Source organism: Cephus cinctus, unplaced genomic scaffold, assembly GCF_000341935.2.
Source record: "Cephus cinctus unplaced genomic scaffold, Ccin1 Ccin1_scaffold1333, whole genome shotgun sequence".
Lineage (NCBI taxonomy): Eukaryota > Metazoa > Arthropoda > Insecta > Hymenoptera > Cephidae > Cephus > Cephus cinctus.
The window spans coordinates 611,851-636,479 of NW_014333751.1; the positions used below are offsets into that span (position 1 = coordinate 611,851).

The window sequence follows — 24,629 nt, forward strand, 5'->3', positions numbered from 1 at the left end:
TCTCTCTCTCTCTCTCTCTCTCTCTCTCTCTCTCTCTTCCCTCTCTGTCTCTCTAGCAATGAGAGAATAAAACGGTCTTTCGTCGAATGACGATAATGGATTGATATTCTCGCCACGGAGCGTTCAAAGCGGTGAAGTTTCATGAAAGGGGAAAGAAAAAAAAAAGAGTTGAGTGAGAAGGAAAAGACAAAAGGGAAAAAGAAAGGGACAAAGAATCGTTGACTCTGCCGCCTAGAATGGGCCGAAGTACAAGGATGAAATAACGGAAATCGCTGCCGTATTCGAGTGTCATTTGAAATTCGAGTGGGGGCCGTTCGGCGTCCCTGCCGATGAAGAAGGTCCGATCACGAATAGGAAATGAATGGCGGAGACGGTCTAGCTACCGAATATAAAAGATAATCTTGTGCCTATACCCATGGAGGTCAAAGAACGCGAATCGCAAACTCGTACGATCGCTTCGGCCAGTCGAGGTGGTATTCGCCAGCTGCCGTTGAACGTGTTCAATGCCGCAGTTGGAGCAAGAAAGCGGCCACAGAAGAGACTCTTTGGTGGGGATGAACCGTGTAGGCTGCTGCATGTTCTCTTTCGACTTCAGTCTCTCGCTACGTACCGGAGATGCTATGCAGTCCGGCTAGGCTGCTCTAGGTGGGTGTGTATATATATATATATATATATATGTACCTTTTTCAAAAACTGGAATCGCCAGGACGGTTAATCCTCGCTACGAGCTGGTCAAGAGTGACAGTCGAAACAAGAAGGCGAGAGAAGTCTTTAACCGGTTTCCTTGGATCGGCATGTAAAACGTTCGAGTTCATTGGGAGTGAAGTTGTTCATGCGAGAAACACGAGGTTCCTGAATACCCTAAGGTAATAGTGTCCTGTGTACTCTACGAGTTCTTCTGCACTCTTTAAGCTCGCAATGCTAAAAGCACTCTTTATCGCTGTACAAGAACCCCAAGTCCTTTGCCGGAGTGATGTTGAAACAGTGATAATCCCGCCTAACGTTGATACTACTATCTGGTGCGTCCTGCTATCCGTGTGAAAACAAAAATCGTGCTGAGTTTATTCAGCCCGTGGTACGCTCCTGCTTATACCGAAGTGCAATGAATCCGTGAGAATGCTGTTGAAGTCTCCGGCTCGCAGCGAGTAGAGAGAAACATACCAAAGTTAGATTCCTGAAGACTTAACCGTCCGGATACACGACATTTCGTTTTAGAAAATCCTATAAAATCTATAATCTTATATCCGGCTCCATCGACGCGTACAGGTCCTTTCCAAAGATACGATAAAAAGTAGCGCTACGACAGTGTCCGAGAATCGGGGTGCGCACTGCGATCGGTAACATCAGTGAAGTCGTTGGGAAACGTTCACCCGGTAGAAAAGTGAATAATAAATTTTTCATAAAGTTTGGATGCAGTGCTAAAAGTACCGTGCTATATGAATTAGAAAGTGTTCTCAGTAGTGATACCGTGATTGGAACGTAGTGTATTTGAGCTTTGAAAGGCAGCGGCTCAGTCGCAGCTATAGAAGCGGAGTCGGAGGATTACTTGAACGGCAGTTGGAGGCTGAAGAGTTGAAGCGGTCCCCGTGGCATGAGGAGGTTCGCACGCAGGCGCAGGACCCTAGCCGCATTCTTCGCGATTATGGGACGCCTCGGTAAGGGCTCACAGAGCACTACGAGACCCATCTTCAGGGTGCATTACCGGAAGCTCGTCGATGAGTATTCCCAGCAGCAGGAACAACTCAAATTCATGCCCGCACTGCCAGACTACATGTCCTATTGCTGCTGTCAGTGCGGTCATACTCAAAAGTTAAAAGTAAGTGTGACGAAAGAGAATCGGCCCTGACAGTTCCTAGTGGACATTATAAACCAAAAAGAGCCCCTAGAAAATATCCCATACCTCATCGACAAGTCTAGGAAGACTGACTTCCAAAGTCTATAATTTATATCCAGATGCACTCGCGTAAACTTGTCACTCGTCCTCAAAGGCAAATATTACAAATGGATAACCAATATCTCGGAATGCCTCGTGTATTCCTCGCGTATACGTGAGCCACCAAGAATTCCTAGACTACGAGCTGAAATATAGTCACAGAGCCAGATCTAACGGGACAGACATTTTTCTTCGATACCGGGGCAACCGGCGCGTAGCAATCGAACGATCCTAATAGTCAGGGACCAATGCGACTGAATGGAAGGAACGAGAGTCGATACTATCGATCGAAAGACTGCTTTTAAAATGCGTGCAGAAGCCTTAGAAGTAAAGACTAGTCGTATAGGTGTAGCATCGTCTGCGAGGTAAGAGGCGAGCCGTGGGATCGGACGAGCGCATTCCTCAGCTCCGTACTGCTCGTGGCATCGGATGCCTCATGTAGACTCCTTGCCTCTTGCCTCTTTACTCCTCCTTCTGCTGCCTGCTTGCCGATAGAGCGCCTGCATAGCACTGATATCTCGACAGCAGGGTGCCTTCCTCGAAGATCCTTAGATGCATTATCAGGAGATCGGTGAAAACGAGGGCGTATGTGCGAGAATGATCCATTAGGAAGTATCAATCTGATACAAAATATTCAGATCGGTGCAAGTATCTTATATGTGAAAATTATAATTATCGTTGCAGTATTATTATATTAACGTGAATGAACGTGAAGGTATTCGCTATTTAGTTAAAATCATTTCATTATTATTATGCCATAAGATTTTGTTACGACATATGAAAAACATAGGCACTTCCAGGATTAATCAATTATTGAAAATTCTTCCGTAGCTGCTCCGAGTTAATCGTCTTTTGGTTACGCGTAGCGCGGTCGCGATCCAACGAGGCTGAATCCTCACAATGCAATATGGTTATTATAGGGTTGTCGTTCCCACAGTTACGAGTGCGACGGTTTAGATAGCTCTCCGGGGAACGAGATTAAAAGATTAGCAGAGAAAACGTGGAACATTAATTGCTGCTACTTGAACCATGACCTTACCCAGAAGGAAATTAACGCGGACACTCTTACTACGTAAATTAATGCTGCTGGGTCGAGAGACGCGAGGAAGTCCGTGGCTTTACGGTGCTTCACGTAGAGTATATACCTACATTGCATTCTTTCTCGAAGAACAGTGGCCTGACTGCAAAGAAGCTTAGTCATCCAACAGGACGATATGCAATCACGCTCGGATGTTTGCGTTGCACGCTCGAAAAATCGTTTAAGAATTCCATTCCATTGGTCCACGTGTTTCTCTTTGTTTCTTTTTACCGTCGTTCCTCCTCTTCTTTTTTCATCTCTTCCGTTCGTTCCCGCCTGCGGTTTTCTATACCTTCCTGCCCGATCAGCGTGCTCGATTCGACGTCGTGACCGCGACGGGCATACGTATTAATGATGACTCATCAGGTTATAAATAGTTTGTCGTTACTTTCATTGGATCTGCTCTAGTGGACACTTATAAGTCGAAAGAAAGAACCGTTCTTGGTGACGTGTTACGCAATCGACACAAACACTTGCAGTATTGTACATTATATATGTTAGCTGAAAAATTAGAGCACGAATTCGCAGTCTATTTTCATAGAGCACAGAGTCCCTGCATATGTAACACATATGTCAGGCTGCCATCGTGCCCGTGGACCACTTGACACGAGGAAACAAAGCTCGTCGCTTCTGTAAATGAGGATCCGGCTTCGGGGTACTCGGAACGAAGACGTTTCAAACGAAATCTCGAGGACGAGCGTCTTCCACGTCGCGGGAGACGTTACGGAATTTCTCTTGACATCAATAGAATATAGCGCACAAAGGAGCACTATTGTCGAAGTACTTCATAGAGGCTTAGGTATAATATGAACTCGAAGTGGAGGCATAAGTTACACCTGGCAGCTCCTCAATAACACATTAGTTCCTCGTGAGGACGTAATAATGGGTACCCACTGGCAGAAAACCTGGATGGTCCTGCATGTGTCCTTACAGTCGTTATTCTCTTGGCTATCGAGATTCCTCGCTCGATTCGATGAGGACCATTTTTATGGTGTTCCTTTGAGTCTGGAATCTTGGTGCACGAGAATATAATTGACACTACCCATAGAACTACTGAATGCTTCGTCCTAACTCTATTGTACGAGTTCATTTCCATCTCTTCAGTTCAGTAAATAAGGCATAATGGGGGCAGGTCACAGCTGTATTATGTGACTTCGGGTAGGAACCTTCGAGAGTTGAAATCCTATGGGGTGAATTTTCTTACCAAAAGCCTGGTGACACTGCGGCTTACCTGTCGGGATGACTGGTTGGCTGCTCGCTTACGTTTCTATGGAGTTTGCACACATGCTCTACGCCTATCTAGTCTAACTTTCACTGGATGCACAACGCGCCATAACACTTGCACGTTATTCACTTTAAACCCATGCCGCATGAACTTCTGTTTCGCCTCGTGCTTTCCCTATTAGTATACCCATTTCGACTGACTTTGATCTGCATCTCCGTCTGCATGTAGAAATAGGTATGGTTCAGAAATGCAGAAATGGGATCCTGTGTTTCCTGTCATTATTTTCGATTATTATTATTTTGTCCTCCAATCGGAAAATGTAAATCCTGACGGCACGTGATCTGTGTATGATACTAGTTTTTATTAACTGAAGTACTAGTGAATAATAGCTTGTACTTGGTAGAAATTTGCTTGATTCTTTCCTATTCATTGAATTATAGAGTACTTCAATAAATTATGAAATATAAAAAAATGAAGATGATAAGCTAGAAACGATTTAGATCATGATGCAAATCACATAATGTACACCGAAATAAGTCCCAAATGGTGAATGTAATTTTTTATTTGACCAACCAAAGTAGTAATTCCATCAGGTCGATATACCAAAATAAATCGATATAGCGATCCAGAAGGTAATGCTTTTTGATAAACAGGAGACGATTACGGTACAAATAGAACAAAATACTACCAAACCTTCCGAGTCGATAAATTACTTCAGTCTAAGCTTACAACACGCTATCTCCGGCCCTATACCAGCTATTAATACGCGATCCACTAATAGCCAGAAACGATAATCTTGGGAGACAGATGCCAGACTTAGAAACCGCCTTTAAACTGTAACGAGCCAACACGACATGTACATAAAGAAATCTTCAGTCTTATCAACAACAAACCGCTTTACCGCGATTCAACGCCTGCTCGTAATTATTTCTAGAGAAAACAACTTTTCTGTCAAACACGCAGCATCCCAGAATCTTAAGACACAAATATTAGTATCATGCCCTAATAAGTCCACATCTTGTTTGTCTTATCGAATAGAGATAATGACATATGATGACCATATTTTATTATCTTTGTAATTGCATTATCACTAGCCCAATTTCTGAAATATATATATATATATATATATATATATATATATCTCCATGGTGAAAATATTTGCCATCATCATTCTCTCAGTTGATTAAAGCTGCAAGCACGTTAACCAAATCGAAACCGTGATACTAAACCATACCACAGTGCACAGCTTAATTTCATCAGTCATGAACACTAATGAAACTGTAGTTTGTGCTTCGACGAGAACCCCATTGTCCTGAGTCGGTGGCCTAGCCTGGGGCGACCCATACGAAACTCACAGCGCGGCCGCCTGCTGGCAGCATCGTGCATTGTCCTACAGTTCTGCACAAAACACTTCTCGCACAACCCTCCTGCGAACATTACATACTGCAACGAGAGTACGTCAGATCCGTTTACCCCCGTACACTCTTCTATACTGGATAAAATATTCTGAAGACAAGGGTGAGCTTGACGTGCCTACGTGCACAGAAAGGAGCAGCGAAGACCATCTTTTTGTGGCTCACCAGCCACTTGAAGGACCAAAAGAATAGACTTAGCAGAGGTCTCAATGGCAAGCATCATTGCACATGAGCGTACTTACTGATCCTTTGAAAAATGGTCTATGGTTTAGTTTTTTTTTGACGTAATCCATCGATTTTTTCGTCAGATTTAGAGACTTTCAGTTTAGACACGTCTGACGGAAAGACGTGATCGGCGTAAGATACAGCGGACTCAGCATCTGCTGAAATGTTACTCATCTCGTTTGGATGTACTAGGATAAAGTAGTGGCGCAGGTTACCCGTATTTCCAAAATGAGTATCTATCGAAAAAGAGCATGACGGCGGAAGTGGTACGTTTTACTCCGGTAGCTTCATTTCCCAGAGCTATCAGCAGACTGCTGGGTCATTATCCCACTGGCAATTTGTGTAGACTCTCTGAAGCGTCAAGGGTTGACTATGAGATAGTACAAGGGATGAAATGCAAAGGGGGTTCTAGCCTGTCTCGAGGGCTCACCCGATGATCATACGGAAGATCGGACGTGGACGCGGTCACTGGTGTTAATTGTTGATCAAAGACCCGTTACCTCTACTGGACTACGATCCGCTCCGATAACTCTTCCAATCTTGCCGAGGTTTCCGTCACGCCGAGCAAAGTACTCATCGAGCAGTCAAACAATTTTCCGGCCATGCGCTTCACGTCGGAAATCCATCCCATCGGGAAACGGAACTGCAACTTCAATCGATTATACTTATTACGTCGTCTAAAAGCAAGTCCTGTTATCACCCCCTTTCTTGCCATATTCTAGAAACTGAATGATCTTCACAGATACGAGCATCCCTTCGAATCAAGCGAACTTGTAACCAATAGCAAGGAAAAGATGCTCGTAACGATGACCAGCTAGACCTACGTTGATCCCTACGACCATCAAAAACATTCCTGATAACGAAAGGAGCGCCGTATCGTTTCGCCTGTAAACAAAAAGTCCCACACCCATGGAGACTCGGCAGTAGAAATATCACGTGGAGGATAGAATTGTGACCGGAACACGAATGGGGATATCGTACGTGACGCTGTCGCTTTCAGTGAGGCATTTTGCGTCGAATGTGAAGCCGGTCTGTGGAGGTGGACATTGAAGTTGAGGTGGAACGGTCCGTCGGATCGGTATAGAAGGAGCGAACCGGCTGAGAAGGAGGTTAAGATGCTGGACGAGAGGATGAAGAAGTGAGGGGAGGATCGAGCTGTAATGGGAGAGGGAAGCGAAGAAGGAAGGGAAGATTCTAGAGGAATGGAAGATATGGCCGTGACCGCATGGTATGCTGGGAATGTGGCCCGTCACGCCGGAGCAAAGCCACGGCAGTCCACCGTCCCTTCGGTCCACTTCGATTCTTGTTCCTCGAGTCTTATGGCCCTTCTGAATCCTCCTCGAGTTCTTTTCCCTTTCCCATCTCCCTCGATACTGCCATCCCTGCGGACCCTTCCGAGCCGAATTATGCCAAAAGCACCTGGTCGCTGAACAGGCCCATCGATGGAGGATAATAGCTAGAGGGACCCCGATCCTGGCACCAAGCGATTAGACAGGTGCTCTAACATGTTATCACACCTGTCCTCCTACGAAGAATCTCTACGAGTAGATTACCATGGTTCCCAAGATTCACCAAGGGAAAATCAATCAGAGAATCAGGTGCACCTGCGTCCCTTGAACGAAACCCAATGTTTCGAAATTCTTAGTCCTGAATCTTGTTCAGATATACCTTATCCAGATTACTGGGCGTGCGCAATCTCCCACAGGAAAAAAAAAGGGGGCCAATCTCCCACCTGCTACAGAGAAGAATTTGATACTTCGAAAAATACGTGGCGAAGAGTCAAGAGTCTTAGCCCAGGTTCACGCACCACAGAATGTATAGTATATTCTAAAGCCGTACCATGAAGCTCAGAGATCTCCAGTAGAAATACTTCCCAAGGGAGCTTTTCAGTCTCGGTATTGAAAAAGGAATTCAGTATGCTTTGTCGTTAGAAATGTTACACCGTACAAACCTCGCCCGCCCAAAGACGATAAATCCTCGCGGTGACAACTCCACTCGACTGTCGACAATGCACGACTTTCAGAGGCAGCGATTCCTCACCTTGGGCGTTCGGATCGAGAAAATCTCTCGCTGGAGGACAAGCAGCAGCGAACGCATTGGTTGTCGAGAAGAATCGAAGAACTTAGCTATGATCGCCTCGCGCTAAAGTCTCCCACGCTACCAGATCGTTCCTGACCTGGAGCAGCTTTCCCATGATGGTTCCCTCATCCTGTTTCCTCGACGCTTGCCGTATATAATATTATGTGCTGCGTGTGGATACCCGGTTTCTCGCGATACATGATACACCATACACAAGACCACACATGTCCCATCCTCGTGGGACTTCAAACCTACAGCTTTATCACAAAAACAGAAAACGATCCTCCGTACGACGTACGCAACGATACTCGTGGCGTCATGGCTAAGATCCTAGAGTACCATGCTGGAAAAGCAGTGTATCTCCCACGGGAATACAAATATTCACTCTATACCGATGTCCAACAATTGCATATCTTCATACCCAATTCCAAATGTCTACTGTACCTTTATACGCTTCAATGTGCAATGTCAAAAACATTGTATATAGTTAAATTTCTTATGGGGACTGACTCATCCTTCTCTATTTGCCCTGATACACATCTCCATAATGGATCTCCAGGACACACGAACGGAAGCTACGTCACGGCTTATCCCGTCAGCCTTTCTTCCTGCCACTCCTCTCATCCTATGGCACGCGTTGTGGTCTTCTCCAAGCTTTTTTGTCAACCTCATTCCCTCAAGGGTCTGCAGGATACCAAATTACGAAATCCATTTCGCAAATAAACCTATAAGTATATATATATATATAATACTAAGATTTTAGCATTAGTAACCACCATAAGAGATCCTTGAGTTATTTCTGGCCATGGCATATTTTAACTGTGCCGCCTTAGCAACTCCAATAACATTTATGAAACTAAGCCATTGTAATAACAAAAATCCCTCTTGGCAGACCTGCTATTTTACGGTGTATGACGGGAAGGAGCAACTTCCTTCACGTGCTACGATCCTCCTTTCTACCCTCAGGGAACTGTTGCTCTTCGACGAGAAAGGAGGGTCGTAAGCAGTTTATCAGTGTTGCGTTACCGCAACTGAACCCACTCGTTCCTTCGGCCTGTTTCTCGTAATCGGATCGCGCAATTGACCTACTGATCGACATCGGCTACGAAGAAAATTCAATGATACACACGGGCTAGTCGATCTTCGTTTTTTACTGTTATGTTTATCCACTTCGTGGATAATCATAAGAGCCGTTCAGTGCACACATCGATTAACTCCATAAAACAAAAAGTTGAGAAATGCGATGAAGTAATGTATATTGTAAATTACTTATTATTCAATGGCCAAACAAATTTTGCCGTTTAATGGTGCTAATCTTTATTATTCAGGAAAGTTATTATAAATATAAAAAGTTATGACTATATCAAGTGCTTTGACACTTAAATTTAAGATTTTTCAAAAAGTGGAGTTAATCGATGTGTGCACTGAGCGGCTCATTAACATCTGCCGATGTTTCTTCAGCTTTTCTCGTATTATAATACTATTATCTGCGAATATAAGAAGTAGTGGGATTTTACGGTACAATTGAACTGTACATTCCACTTGGAAGACACTAGAGTGAATAACGGTGTGAACGCTCGATTACTCGAACCATGTATCGTTAGTCTTGCGTTTATTACGTAAGTCTGTGAAACAATCTGCAAAATCCTTTAAGAGAAGGTAAAAGTTGGATCAAAACGAATAACGACTGGATGGTAATCGAAATTACTCAATTCCTTTGTCTGAGTAAAAATTTTATTTATTTATTTTCCTAACAAAAACACTAACAAATAATGAATGCTACCAAAGTATATCTGCTCGTTGCGTGCTTCGAGAGATGTAAGATTCGACTATAACGTGATGCTGAGGAATTTCGTTATATTAACCCGTTGCTTTTCACTCCGTTCCTATTAGTATGCGTCGCACGAAGGGATTCGTAAGGTACCGTAAGCACAAAGAGAGTTAAGAGTACTTTATTTAATTTTCATTTGAATACATTACGATAAGCATTCCGCCCTAACGGAGATCCCTTTTTCAGTTCACTCGATCAACGACGACCCTTTAAACCTTAACGCGGCACGAAGCCTTTACGTTTTCCCGTAAAAGGGAAAATCCGATCGCCTTCCTGAAAATGTGTTTTACGAAAAACGCGCCCTCGTTACAGCGAACGATTAAGTTACACGAAACACCCCATTAAACTGCTGCGAATCTTCGACGTGTCGTACTCTTGCCAGGAAATTTAACAAAACGCTTATACGTATCCATTATCTACACTGTCCTCGTTTCGTGGCTCTTCACACATCACTGCTGACGAGCACTTTATGCACATCTCGCAATGGAAAATTGTCCAGCGAAAAACCGCTGTTCACAAGAGCCCAGGTTTTACGCATTAACTACACAGTAATAGCGAACCTAAGGATTGTATTTTCATAACGCTCAACCGCATCGCTAATTATCTCTGCGGTTTCTCATAGGTTTCCATTGCTTTCTTCATTGACGATACTTAACGTACATTACACACAATGTACGTTTCATCATAACAAACATAATTTTTCACGGTATGACTTTGATTTTTAGTTCATATGAAGATTTATGCAGGTGGCTGTTTGAATGACTAACGTATAACTATATGGGAGTTTTTACTTCATAATTAGTATACTACCAACCGTAGGAACTATTGAATCTTGATCCGATCCCTTGTACAAGTCCAGCGTAATTGAAATATCTCGATCCCTCCGCTCTTGTCCGACTTGACCTCAAGACCGCAAACCATGAAATTATTCGAGCGAGCAATTCACGTTGCATTATACGCATTAATATATCCTCTTGAGGTCCGCGGTCAACGGCAGTCTGAGGTAGACGGACCAAGGTACCCCGTCATTACCACGTGGTCGCAATGTGTTCTCTACTGGCCTTCCTCAATGCAAACCACAGTTTCGTTTCTTCCTTTGGGAACCGCTTATCCAATTACCTTCGATTCATTGCGAATTCCAGCGGCTGACCCCGGACCCTGCCAGAGAGTCTCACCGTGAAAATCGAAAGTCTTCATAATCACTGAGCAGCCCTGTTACTCTATCTTACCGTATAAGTTTGACAAACTTTCCATATGCATTTACGTGACATTTCGAACTCACCACTGGTGCGCTAACCCATATACATCGTGCATATCGAACCAGTTCCTGGTAGTCAATGACGAAGCCTCGGTCAAGTCCAAGGGTCTATAGAACTTCAGTACCCATCTCTGAATTGCGACATGCCTTGACTCGACGTGTCCCTTGACTCCTGACCACTAGCAAAACCTGTCACGCACGTGTTACCGTTCCTCGTAGAACGTAGAGCGTCGCGCCTCTCATATAATAAAATTAAAAGTCCCAGTATTTAAAGTATACATATTTCACGAACGTGCTTACGTCACGCGTAACTTCCTCTCTAATTGCATTAGACGAACGACCTATACTTCCTCCCCGGCCGGTTCACGTGTGCGCGATGAAACGTTTACCAGACGCAGAGAATCAGGGGTATCCGGGAAAAGGATTTCATCATCCTATAGCAGCCTGTAGCAACTTCAGTGCTCTCTCGAATGAGCCCTGGTTAAAAATGAAACCGGTAAAGCCAAAGGAAACTGTCTACCTCATCCAAAAGTAGTATCCGGCATCCGGCGAGACTGAAAAATAGGGCCTGGAGGAAGACAGTCAAAATAATCCCACGCATCCTTCTAGCCCTTGGCACCATCATTTTGTCAGGTTCGCCGCAATGGCTTCTTCGCATAACGAAACCAAGGCTCCCGTCAGTCTTCGCCCACCAGTGCAAATGCAAGCTCTGAAAGTGTAATAAGCACTCATGACGCAACCCTAGACTCGCCCACAGCTACGTCTGCATTTAAAAAGACCCTTTTGCACACAGTTCTACCAACCTACGTACCACGGCAGTGCATCCATCTCTTACGCATACCTAAACGTCGCCTCTACGACTGACTGAGCAATGGACGTACTTACCCGACGGCCACATTGGATTCGCGACATGGTCACCACCTACGGGCAAACATTCACACACCAGACCTGTCCCTAGGATCGCTCTTTTACTTGCGGAAACTTGTGTTCGTGGTCTCCCTGCTTATTAATGTCCTCGGGTTGGCATTACTGTGAGCATGAACTCCTGCGAAAGACGTCGCATTGTGCCACAGGGATGAAATCCTCTGTGGCGTTTCTGAAAAGGGTCAAACGGCGTAAGGGCAGAGACATTTATACCTATCCTTACTATGTACATTAGCTTGTAAAGGAAGGGTTAAGGGCAGCCAGCACGCGGCGTACGCGTGCAGGAAGGTCGTAGGGACACATCCGGTAGGCACTCCTTCAAGATTCTCATTATAATTTTACATGAAAGTGACTGTTTCCTTAGTCGTTTCGCATATTTTACGAAAAAGTGTAAAAGTTCCTTCCCGACGAAATCGATTGAGGATAATAAATTATCCTCTTTATGTTCCCAGGACGATATGAATACGTCTTCAACACTTTGACAATACATCGACTGATCTTCATTATCTTACTGTTTTAAATTCATAACGGTTTGATGCTGCATACAGTCCTACTTGTTGTATAGTTCGCACATTGTTGCTTAATTGACACGCATCAACCTCCGAGAAAATCGTATTGAACGATCAATATGAGTATACGTACGCACAGGAAGTGCGTCTCGGCTTCAAAAGACTAATTAAATTCGATTTAAGACCGGTTCTCATTTAGAGACGACCACAAAAAACTGCACAGGCTAAATTCGCTCGTACATATTTTCACCGTGCACTGTATACTCTGTATGCTTAATATATTATAAAACCGTTTTATCTGAAAAACAAAATGTGTAGAACCCGTAATTTTACCAGGGATCCCTTGATACTTCAGTATATCTCAAAGCCGAGAAAAATCACTAGTGAGATAGATATACTACATATGGATCATATTAATTATTACCTGGGTAATACCAAGTATAATATATTCCCACGTACCCATAAATTAATGCAATCTAAGCTCGCCCCAACAACCAGTTCGCCACGACATTACGTCCCTGGCTCAGTGGCCCTTGCATTAAGCATTGTGAAGTGTAGCTGCGGCGCCAGCATCTACAACGCATCGTACAAACCTAGCTGCCATCATAATTTTAAACCAAGGATTACGCAACAGGCTTCATTTCAAAGTATTGTATATAACGAGAAACCCCTGGATGCTGTTGCAGAGGGCAATCTGAGCACGCCCTAGCGCGAGACTCTATTAAATAAGCATCGCGCCATGTATCAGATTTTCAACCTCGTACGGGAACATCGTGAACTGCATTGCTGCACGATGCAACGAACGATGTTTGCAGCTTTAAACTGTGTTTACGCGACAGCTTTTGCGCTTTAAGAGAAGAATTTACGTTAATGCAGTTTCACCGTACTCGGCCAACCAGGTCGATTGTACATTTTCATCCTTGTATTGTAGGGCAAACTTCCGGGTTAGGTCGCAGGTTAAATCTTCGTATCTCCGTGATAATACTTTTAAGCGGAGATTACATGGTAATTCGTATTTCTTTGGTTACTCCGAATTAAAAGTGGGTATTTCTGCGGATTTAACATTTTTTAAATTAGAAATGGAAATGTATTCCCACGCCTAATTTCAAATGCAATATTAAAGGTAATTATGGAAATGGTCCTTGAATCAGGTTTACGTTAAGTCCGAACGATGCTACGTCGATGCTAACATTATATATATATATATATGCCTGTCCTCGAACTAAGAACAAGTCTTCAATTTTCAAGTTTGCCATGAGATTCTAACTAGTTCCAAAGAAACCTTGTTAACGAATTAATTTGCGTTAACTCGATCAAACTCTTAACAGACAGATTCTCCGTTTGAAGCTGGCGTCCTCATTTATTCTTACGCTCGTATAAACGGACGATGGCTCCATGTGATACGTGTTTTTAACATTAAATTCGCAACGGCACAAAGTCGGTGAAGGCGATCCGGTTCTTACCTAACTAGCTTCTTTTTTTTTTCAAATTAACATACAAGCAAAGGAGCGATCATCATCATAATAATAGAAAGTTCAATATCTCTGCGACAGCTTGGACCATCCGAAAATGGTCGTTAAAATGAAAGCGTCATTTAAATAAAACCGTGTAAGCTTTGCCATGTAATCCTGAAGGAATGAGCTATAATCAATTTTAAAATCAAAATCGAGTCTGTCATTACCATAGCCAGTATCTCAGGGTACGACTCGCTTTTTGCATTTAAATCCTTAAGCTGTCTTTCTTCCAAGCGGATATATGAATGTACCATATACATCTCGTTAATGCTACAATGCAGACTGTATTTCTGGTACGCGTTGATCGCAGTCAATGCTTTACACATCCTGTGCAAGATATTCAAGCTTTGTTAGTGAGAAATCCTTCTTCGAGACCTACAACGTAATCGCTAAAATTGCCCATCACGTCACGTCAATTTAATCAAAGATAACGTACCTCAGTGCAACAGGTTGTAATATGACGTATCCTAAAAGCGTGTATACGCGTCTCTCGAATTTCAGTACAGTAGCATAAAATCATTATAGACACTTTTAACTAGATTCTATTTCACGATTGGTGACAGATGCAACGCATGATCGTATCGCATTACACGAACGTTTACCAAAAGCATGTGGTACCACGACGCATATGTTGACGTGCTGAGTGTTATTCATGATTGTTACATCTATTCGAGAAACGAGGAACGGTAGTCCGTAGGAGACGAGTATTTGAGTAGCCGAATGAGCATGAAACTTAATAGTATCGAAGTGCATTTCCGAATATCGTAATGCAGCTACCTTAAAATGGGTAGCTCGAGCTATTCCATCGACCAAATAGTAGTAGATATAGATAGAAATATAATAGCTATGGAGGTAAAATCGTAGCAGTCGATTTCTGCTGAAGTTCCTTGGTGCGTCCTAGAAAATTGTGAATATCAAACGTGAACTTCGACGTTGAATTCCTGCTGTGAGATGCACGCGGATACGGATGCTGCTAGCTGTACAGACATATTCACATACGTGCAGTTTAGACGTACGTGTACGCCTGTTCGCTTCCCATTTCGGATATCCGGCTTAGGCAAGTGCCGAGTGTACCGTACCAGCATCAGATGCACCAGACTTCGACTCTCTTCCATACGTCGTCCATACATGCCGCAGTATTTCTACTACCGCGTATGTAAAGTTCTACGTAGTTTATTTGGCGGATCGATCCCCGTTCCGGAACGTTGTGGTAGGATATGGATTACCGAGTATCGCAAACTCGATTCGTTTGTTTTGCCGGACTTTGGCTGGACAGAGACTCGAATGCGTTATGAGGATGCCGAAGTCCCTTAATCGTAAAACATGCACGTCCTAGATGCATTGCAGTTATAAAAATTCCAAATGTTATTCTAGGCTTTAATTAAATATCTCTGAGGTTGTATATCGAGATTCTTGATTGCAGAAAATACTATTTACGATAGATTGGAAACGTGAGGTCAAGTTGAGGCGGAGTAATAAAAAGCACTTGGCCACTTGTGTCAATATGCTGTACGATATAGAGTTACTTCATTTTTATGGGACGACAAATCCATTGGGATCGCTGTGTAGCGTCGAGTTTCCCAAACCTTCAATTAATTAATTAAAATTGCTCGTCAGCTCAATCGATCCGTCACCAAAAGAGCGTCGAATTTGGGTCACTCGATTCACGTAGCATTGAAAATGTCACGCGAGTATGTCACAAAGAATAATTGTTTTTTTAATTGACTAATTATTTATATCATTTCAGGCGGAAGAGTTGAACACTATCGTCGGCAATGCGTTTCGTATGGCTTACGTGGCGCAGCTCCAGCGCCAACCGATTCTTCAGGAGGTGATCTCAGCCCAATCTTCACCAGCCTATCGCAAGGATAAACAGGAGCATCGAACCGTTTGGGTATGTTGTGTTCTCTTTTGGTACGATATCTAACGTTAGTTAATGGGGTAGTGTCCGGATGTAGCTGCTAAAAGGAAATGGAGGAGGCTGGAGGAAATACATTGGCAATTTACTGGATAGAATCGTTGTGTTGGGTCAGTGCTGCATCTGCAGGATGAGTCAGTAGATGGCTATAAGGAAAGACAGCTGAGAAAATGTTTGCTGAACTTTGAATGTCCGTTTATACAGCTCTTTCAATATTTTACCACTCTCGATGCAGTTCGTACAATTTTGAAATATAATTAAAGTCGTTTTAACAACCTGAGCGCTTTTACCATTTAATTGGGAAATAACGAGACCAAGTAGTTATACATACAGAGCATTAATAAGTCATAACCATAAGTAAATACACCTGAAAAAACCTGTCTACGGTCGCATGAGTAATGCTCATGGGTTTTATGGTTCGATGCGTCGTTGCCCCTTCCAAAGATATTCCGTCGGCTGTCCCATTTATGTGCAGTGTTAATTATAAATTTGACCCGAGCCCAGCTCCGTCGCGTTACCAACTTAAACAGTTAACACACGACAACGTGAGCGTAGTCAGCCTTTCGTAAGAAGCTTCGCTGGTTTCACGGATGGTAATTCGTGTGACCGTACCTCCCTTTCATTAACCGAGGGAATGCGTATCGACGGAATAAAGCGTCACCGTCGATCCGTGGTAACCGGAAGAACGGACCCTGCGTGACGAGACACGCAAATTGACAATAAAAGTCTTGTGTCTCATTTTGCAGAACAAACAGTTAGGAAGCGACAGTGCGATTGGCAGTAGCGGCGGCGTGGTGGGTGGCTGCAGGAGTCCGTCGTCAAATTCGTGGCTGAAAAGTCGAACGTCGCCCACGTTCCGAACTGGAAGCGGTTCGTCCGTAGCGGACATGAACGTTCAGCTCGGCAGTGCCGGCTCGCCCACGCTGCGTCTTGCAAGCGTAAAGGTATGTCTGCAACGGAATGATCATAAATCCCAAAGTAGTAGTCGCAGCTTTCAGAGAGAAAGAACGTCTGATTATTTTTGTGGATTTTACAAGGCGTGGATCTCGTACGTGATAACTTGATTACCCTTGAACGATAATCATCGTGTAATTACGGGTCACGCGAGCCTCCTGTATATTTCAGCCGGCTTAATACATAAAGCTACTTTTTTCCAGTAAACTAGAAATAAGCTTGTTCGTTTCCGCTTTGAAATTTTCTTTTTATCTTTTTTCTTCAGACACCGAATTCCATACCGGGTCTACGGCCGTCACACAATTTTACCAATGTCCTGGGACCGATCAGTAACGAGGATGGGCCAAAGAGCATCTCCCAACAGAGCACGCCGAGCAGTGATGAAAGCAATTCGCCGACGGAGCTTAACTCGTACAAGAGGTTAACAGATAAGCCGCCGTTGATAAAACGACTGGCGATGGGCTTGACGGGCGGACGGGATGTTCTTGGACTGAACGGCGAGGATGATAGCTGTCCGTTGGTTAGCGGAAGTAGCACACCCACGAGTCCAACGAACAGGCCGCATTCCGGTGGGTACATTAATGAGGCCATCATCGACTCCGAAGGAACGAGGGCGCCCTATAACAAGATCGCACCTTCGGAAAGTCTTGACAACTCCATTAATGCGTCTATCACAACGAAGAACTTCAACATCGAGAATAATAGGTATATATGTATAATAGATATATTTATATATAGATATATTTAGGTATATATAATGGATATATTTATCATTTACGTATCTTTGCAACGTGGTAGATACACTGATAGCTTCTTTATGTAAAATTGTCCAAAAAGTGTTACTACTACCTTTTCCCCTCTTTTTAAATTTAGGATAGGACATAATTCACCAAATTCAGGCACGGAAACAGAGTTCAAGTCTAAAAGAAGATCACAAATAAGTACCTCGAGTAGTTCGGTTCCTGCTGACGGAAGTACTCATGGCTCGACACCTACACCTCCGCCACTTCCGGAAAGGATCGATAGTCTAAATAACCGCAGCGAAGAGGGTGAACTACGTAAGGCTCCCTGGTTCCAAGCGGGTATACCAAGGTTAGTATTTCAGACAACTTTTCACCCTAAATCTAATGATTGAATTATGTATAGCAATGGTTCTGGGATTGAAGACAGTATTCTTATTTTTCTATGCAGGGAAATCACGCTGGAAGTGTTGAGCCAAGAACCGGAAGGAGCATTTATGGTACGAGAGAGCACTAGTAAACCAGGATGTTACGCACTCTCGCTTCGAGTACCACGTGAATTTCAACCGAGTGGAATAGCCCATTATCTAATTATGCGTACCAACAAGGGATACAAAATTAAGGTATGTGAATTACTTTGAGTGCCTCAAATCACTACTAACCCCAACTATACGAAAGACCTGAAAACTCGCTTCAAAAGACAGCTGCTCGCTAAAGGAATTACAATGTTCAACGTGTTTACCCTTACCGGAATCCTCTTGTGCTCTTTACTCTAACGTCATTTACCTTATTAACATTATGACTGCGCTCGTTGCTACTCCTACGAAACTCTACATCCTGTAAACTAAATTTGTATCCGCATACAAATACAGCATATGAGTCCCCGTTAATGTACGAGACGTGAATATGAAGTCGTATGAAGGTTTTTTTCGTCGAGATATACCATAGGGAAATCAATGCTCCCCGCTATCCATTTGACTCTCAACCCTACCGCCATTTTCCCAGGGCACCGTTTTCTATGTATAATAATTTCCGAAATTAACCTTACCGCTCTTCACATTGCCTACGTATAATACGCAGATCCAAGGGTAAAAAACCGAGCGACATAATTTCAAAAGTTGCTGATATCCAATTTAACGAATGTCCATCAAATCGAACTGCATTATTTTAACGAAAAGCTTTGTCGTCACAAATACAGACAGACGTTCATTCCCAAATTTCACCTTTTCCAAAGAAAATTTACTTATTCCAGAAACCATGCGTCAGTATAACGTATCGTGTTGCCGTCAAATAATCTTCACGTTCTAACGTGCCGATTCGTGAAATTTGTTTCAGGGATTTACGAAGGAATTTACAACGTTAACTGCCCTGATCACACATCACTCGGTAATGCCGGAATTGTTACCTTGTCCACTTTCTCTGAGTCGATACAATCCCAGCTTCGTGAAGAGCGACTCCAACAAAGATTTCGCAGACATCGACTCCGACCCGGACTACAATACTCTGGCAGATTTTCGCAAGATGATGGCCGATCTGAACGTCTAAATCTTTTTTCACTTTCAAAATTAACAAGAAACTACATGAATTTTAACGAATGAGAGGTGCGCATCTACGTGACTAGAAATTCCCTCAGAAAGACGACCGATTGTGTATTTTCATACATATTTACAGTGCAAAAAGTGTCACACGATTGTGCGCTACCCTGTAGCTAAAAGGAAAAAAAAAAAATCAAAAGAAGTCTGATGATTTCTCCAAAGAGAGAGCGTCGCCCGGTCTCGTTGAAGTACGAAATGTATGTAACTAGTATGCATATGCAAAGTGCATCACGTTTGATGTGGTGCTGGTACTGAGTGAATAGAACGATCAATCGCTTATCCGTGCGTTACGCACTTACCACTTACAATTGAGTATTCGTTATTTGAGTCATCTGGGACGATGGTTATTTCTGGGAAGACGAAAGCAGCTGAGTTCGCATATTGCTAAGTATGTGTATTAACAGACTACTCGCCAAGAAGTCAGGTATATTATGTAAGTGAATAATATCTGGGTAAACGTTAACGATAACGATACAATAATCTACACGTAAGTGTTATCCGACTTATTTGACTGCGATACACTTGTAGAAAAACGGTAAAGCACTTCCTCCTGTTACTTCTGTAATGTATGAGCGAATGAGAGAAAGAGAAATGAAGATGGAAACGAAAAACTGCGCTTTAAATAAAATCGTGTGAAAGGAATAGTTCGTGAGAAATGCATGACACGGTGATATATACTTTTAAGTCATTGATTGATAAGGATAAGGAAAGTAGTGTAGCCGATTTTGTAGTGATGGAATTCCGAGATGATACGGAACATTTGGAATGTACGTTATTGTACGTATTACAGGTCTAATATTCTGTATGATCTTGTAATGATAGTGGAAACATGAGTGAGTTGATTATCCAACACGATTCTTATACGGTATAGCATTGTTAATAGAATTTTGTTATACAACAGTGATACAGATGATATCGGTTATGCTTTTCAAAAATTCTATTGGAACGGTATTCCGCGCAAGAATCGTATAAGGGTTAGTGATGCAATAGGGTGAGAACCCTATTCGACAGATAGTCGAAAGATTTATAAAGTATAACAAAAAATTCGTTACCACTGAAGAGACTAGATACTCTAACGAACTTTTTTCTTTTTTTTTGACTTTCACTATCTGAAGAATGAGCAAATTAGCGGGAATAGAAATGAAATCGAAAGAAAATAAGAGACATTCAATAGACGCCATAAAACGCTTCGCGCGGCTCCATTGTACGTTTATCACCTCGATGTAAATGTGTTTATATGTATATAAATTATAATTATTGTTATACGACATTTATATTTAATTAGGAAGCATCGCTAAGCAGTGAAAAAGTAACGGACAGTCGAACTCGCTGATTACGAATGTAATGGCGGAATTATGAAAATGAAAAAATGAGATCTGGTGTGACTGAGAAATGCCACTATTGATATGGTACACGAATCGCTCGACTAACCTAGTCTTGTACAGAAGTTTGCGCGCATTGTTTATATATACAAATATCGAGACAGTAAATGAAAACGGAAAGAAAAGAAGCGATTTTACGAGCCGCTTTGCACGCCGAAGGATACTTTTAAGCAGTTCATATTGGTTGCGCCATCTTTGTGTGCAATGAAATGCGCTAAATATCATGCCGTATTATTTCGAGTCTACAACAGTTTATTATACTTCAACAGTGGGTTGAGTAAGTGTTTTGCAGTGAACATACGTAGTTCTTCCTACGCGAACTTTATTATAGTCTGGTAGAACCGTCTGACACGGATATATGGTGGAAATGGTAAATAAACTGTTGTAAGCTAGGCTAAGCAAGACATTAATCACTGCTTGAGGTTTGCAACGTTCTAAGAATCATTATACCGATGCGTTGTATAATTAAACAATAAAATTATTTATTACAAATAATTCTGTCTGCACTTTATTCTATCATATGAGAATTACTACGAAACCCATAGTTTCTGTATACAAATGTAGATTGTTAGTGTTATGAAGTACCTTCTTATCCTATTATGGTTAACCCATTTTGTAACAATTCCTCTACGGTGAAATATATGAGGCTACCTAGAAAAGTGGGTGTTGTATAATTCTGTAAATACCTAAAGAAATACAACGGACTTGACATATGGTGTAGTTTCACATGTGTAACTTTGAAGATAACTCATCGAATGCGAATGCCATTGTATGTTGTTCTTTTGTCGAGTGGAATTGTATTTGTTAAAAATTGTTATTATACACACAATAGCCGGTTTATTAGAAAATTTATGTTTCTTATACAATATTTTATTCGTCTTCTCGAACAACATGTCTTTCACGTTCAGATACAAATGGTATCGCACCCTTCTTAGAGTGCGCGCGTCTATTAGACTCCCTGGAACACAAAAATTAATTTATTGTACCACAGCTTGGATATCAGTTCATGAAAAACTAAGGTATTGTATAAAATGTTACATACTTCCGTTTCTGTTTGTCACGAATTGTACGCAATTCGGCTTGTGCATTATAAATGTGTTTTGGCACTTGTCTGTGACGTGCGATACGGCGTACCTGCGGGTGACTGGCAAACTTTTCTTTTAGAGCTTCACTGTAGTTCAAAGCTATCCTTTCTCTTGGTTTGAGCTGTCGAAATAAAATCCAATATTCATGTGCTGTATTTTTACAAAATAAAAGTAATTTTATTGTTGGAAAGAAAAAGACAAAACGTACCACACCCAATTTTTCTGAAGCCCGCGCCTTCCAAACACGTATATTCATTTCGTCGCTACCGCTAATAATGTATTTGTTATCCAGTGACCAAGCGACACTCGTTAGTCTTTGCATTCGTTTGGTGTGATACACTTCACGTGAGTGACCCTTACCAACTTCATAAATGCGAATTGATTTATCATAACTTCCAGCCACAAATTCTTTGCCAGTTGGTGCATAATCTACGTCTGTTACTGCCCCGACGTGATCCATATGTACGTTTACTGGAGTTTTTAGTTTTCGCGTATCAAAGGTGTATAAACTGAATGTAGTAATTAAATATTGGGATTAGTATGTAATTTACCTCAGATAATTTTACAATAAATTATCAATAAGAGAGTAGTTAATATCCTACAACTCACTTATAATCTTCATTTGCGCAAGTGAAAGAAAATGCTTCCATGGGATTCCAGGACAGTTTATTAGTACGTAACTTCATTATGACTTTCCGTAAGGGCCCAGTCTCTCTTGTATCATATAAAATAATGCTACGATCACTTGCACACGCAGCTGTGAAAAGGGTATGTAAATAATATTTCCTTAATGAAATTTAATTTAATAAACAACAGTACCTAGTAAATTTGATTGAACAGGGTTATACTTGACATCATGTAGACTGTCAACACCCCATTTAAATGTGCGTATTGGCTCATTCCGTGTTTCTTCCCAAAGTTGACATACTTCTCCACATGTAGCAAATAAGTGTCGTTTTCTATGGTGTGATATTCCTGTTATAATAGTCTGAAATGATAATGACAGTGATAATATTCAGTTATAATTCTGAACTGACAAAACTAACGCAGAACTGTACTCACTTTACTAACGATAGTTTTAATTGGTTCCTCTTCTTCGCCAAAAGATGGTTTTTCTGTTTTCCATGTTTTAATGGTTTTATCATCACCAACAGTAATGAAATGTTCTGCATTTGCAGTAAAGGCTATACCTCTAACGATGCCATCATGAGCCAAAAAGGATCGCTCACATATTCTTTGTGGCAAGTCCCAAATTTTCAGTTCTCCATCATAAGCACCGCTAAGAAGAACAGATAACCGTGCTGGATGCTTACAAATACACGAGACACTATCCCTATGACCATCTAAATTTCCTATGAATGGTTTGGCAAATACTCTTTCCAATTTGACTGCATTTAGTGCTCTTGTATATTCCCTTGGAGCTTCAAAAGGATGTAGTAGAGGGTCATAATTTCTGGGAACTAAAAGTTTCATGGAAAAGGTAACACATCATCTTCATTAAAAATCAATTATTTCACCTACAGTTTCTGCTAATAATTATTCTGAAAAACGTCTTAATTAAGCTGTACTAAAAAATCTGCCTACCTTTGTGTATGTCTCGTTTAGTTTCCCTCAAATATTCATCAGGATTTCTTGTTAATACTTTGACCTTCATTTCTTCAATGATTTCAATTAACTATTCAGTGTGCAAATATTAAATCATTTTTAAATCAGAGGAATTTTCACTAACCACACACGTGTTGCACCTTCAAATACTGTAATATCAAAACAGTGTTCTGAAATACACCTTAAATGTCAAATAACCAGAAAGCAATATAAACCAGATAGGATCCTTCGTACCACAACCCAGAGATGAGTGGAGAGATGTACAACGCTCCGGTTTTAGGCGATACCAACATCATGGCGCTAAATCGTTGCGGCGAGTCTGGAAGTAGGATATTGTGATCATCGCCTCCGTCGACAATACGAATCCCGTCGTAGCCGAGGTAAACGGGAACACGAACGCGTAGCTTGGCGGGCAGAGGGTTTTCCGCTACTCACCGCTGGTTCCCAAAGCAATCCTTAGAACGAGACCGGGAACTATAGAACTTCTCAAGACTTATTGGAAAAGCCTATTGTTGAAACATTTTTAAGACATTTTAAAAAAGTCAGTTCCAACTTGACACCCGTGTAGCACCTCAATTTTTATTAAATATTATTGGATCTTGATTTACTTTCAAAATTTATTCAAAATATAAAGTTGAGGCTAAATAAAAATCTCGCAGAATTTACGCAGTAAATAAAAATTGAATTGAAATTGTAGAATGTCCCAAATAAATTACATTCAAACTGAAATATTAATAAATTAGGTGTTGGGAACATTAAAGTAATTAATTAAATAAATAAAGTAAAATATTAACACTTAGAAATCGGAAATTCTGACCAAGCATATTTAGAAGTACTGGAAGTTGTCCAAAATTGTGTGCGCGCAAATTCGTCGCGCAGGACTCGGCGAGAGGGAGCGCAGGCGGATGGTAATGAGAGCGCTCGAGGCAGTCCCCGAGCTCGAAGCGCTCATTCTTCCTCGAGCCGGTCTCCTTTACTGATCTCTTGGAGCACCCCTCTCATCCATTTCCAACCTTCTTCATTTTCTATATTTATTTCTTTATCCTTCATTCTTTACTTTCTTACTTATCTCTTTTCTTATTTCTTCTCTACTTTTATAACTCTATTCCTTATTTTTCTACCTTCTAACTTTTTTATTTTTATCTTCCTGTCTGTCTTCTAGTTTCACTCTGTTCCCTCTCACTTTCCATTGTTCTTGTCTTACCTGTTCTATTCCTCTGACCGGGTCGAGCATATTCATTCGAGTAGTCATATAAGAGTAGTCACCATGTTAGCATAGCTAGACGTGTAGACCATGATGTCGGGGGTTGCCCTTCCGCCTCATCCGCTTAGCTTGCTCAGTGGTTGGTGGCCCAAGTT

At 41.9% G+C, this 24,629-nt stretch overlaps 2 protein-coding genes across 15 annotated transcripts in view; one reads left to right on the forward strand and one right to left on the reverse strand.

Moving 5' to 3' along the window:
* LOC107272961 (tensin-1) overlaps window positions 1-21,072 on the forward strand; it is a 132,771-nt gene extending 111,699 nt beyond the window's left edge. For 7 of the 12 annotated variants that reach the window (XM_025090241.1, XM_015750673.2, XM_025090240.1 and 4 more), the window contains 6 exons: window positions 15,739-15,885; window positions 16,656-16,853; window positions 17,129-17,568; window positions 17,737-17,955; window positions 18,034-18,226; window positions 18,939-21,072. In XM_025090241.1, coding sequence (XP_024946009.1) covers window positions 15,739-15,885; window positions 16,656-16,853; window positions 17,129-17,568; window positions 17,737-17,955; window positions 18,034-18,226; window positions 18,939-19,148 — 1,407 coding nt within the window. In that variant the 3' untranslated portion in view covers window positions 19,149-21,072. Of the gene's footprint in view, window positions 1-589; window positions 1,817-15,738; window positions 15,886-16,655; window positions 16,854-17,128; window positions 17,569-17,736; window positions 17,956-18,033; window positions 18,227-18,938 lie in introns of those variants that run through there. The other 5 variants (XM_015750674.2, XM_025090242.1, XM_015750675.2 and 2 more) reach the window with 4 other exon arrangements.
* LOC107272962 (DDB1- and CUL4-associated factor 13) lies at window positions 21,059-23,580 on the reverse strand. Of its 3 annotated transcripts, none has more exons than XM_015750681.2 (8): window positions 23,505-23,580; window positions 23,250-23,419; window positions 22,728-23,125; window positions 22,485-22,653; window positions 22,275-22,422; window positions 21,874-22,174; window positions 21,623-21,786; window positions 21,059-21,538 (listed from the first exon to the last, which is right to left on the reverse strand). In XM_015750681.2, the coding sequence occupies exons 2-8, from the start codon at window positions 23,317-23,319 to the stop codon at window positions 21,451-21,453; spliced, it is 1,338 nt and encodes a 445-aa protein (XP_015606167.1). In that variant the 5' UTR covers window positions 23,320-23,419; window positions 23,505-23,580; the 3' UTR covers window positions 21,059-21,450. The 3 variants fall into 3 exon arrangements, with proteins under 3 accessions (XP_015606167.1, XP_024946014.1, XP_015606166.1); XM_025090246.1 differs by having other exon boundaries at window positions 23,250-23,321; window positions 23,395-23,540; XM_015750680.2 differs by having other exon boundaries at window positions 23,250-23,519.
* Between the last annotated feature and the right edge of the window lie 1,049 nt (window positions 23,581-24,629).

Coding starts and splice junctions, on each gene's coding strand:
- LOC107272962 (XM_015750681.2), bottom strand. CDS start 23,319: ATGAAGGTCAAAGTATTAACAAGAAATCCTGATGAATATTTGAGGGAA. Junction 22,423..22,484: donor TGTTCAATCAAATTTACTAG/GTACTGTTGTTT, acceptor CCCTTTTCACAG/CTGCGTGTGCAAGTGATCGT. Junction 22,175..22,274: donor TGCGCAAATGAAGATTATAA/GTGAGTTGTAGG, acceptor TACTACATTCAG/TTTATACACCTTTGATACGC.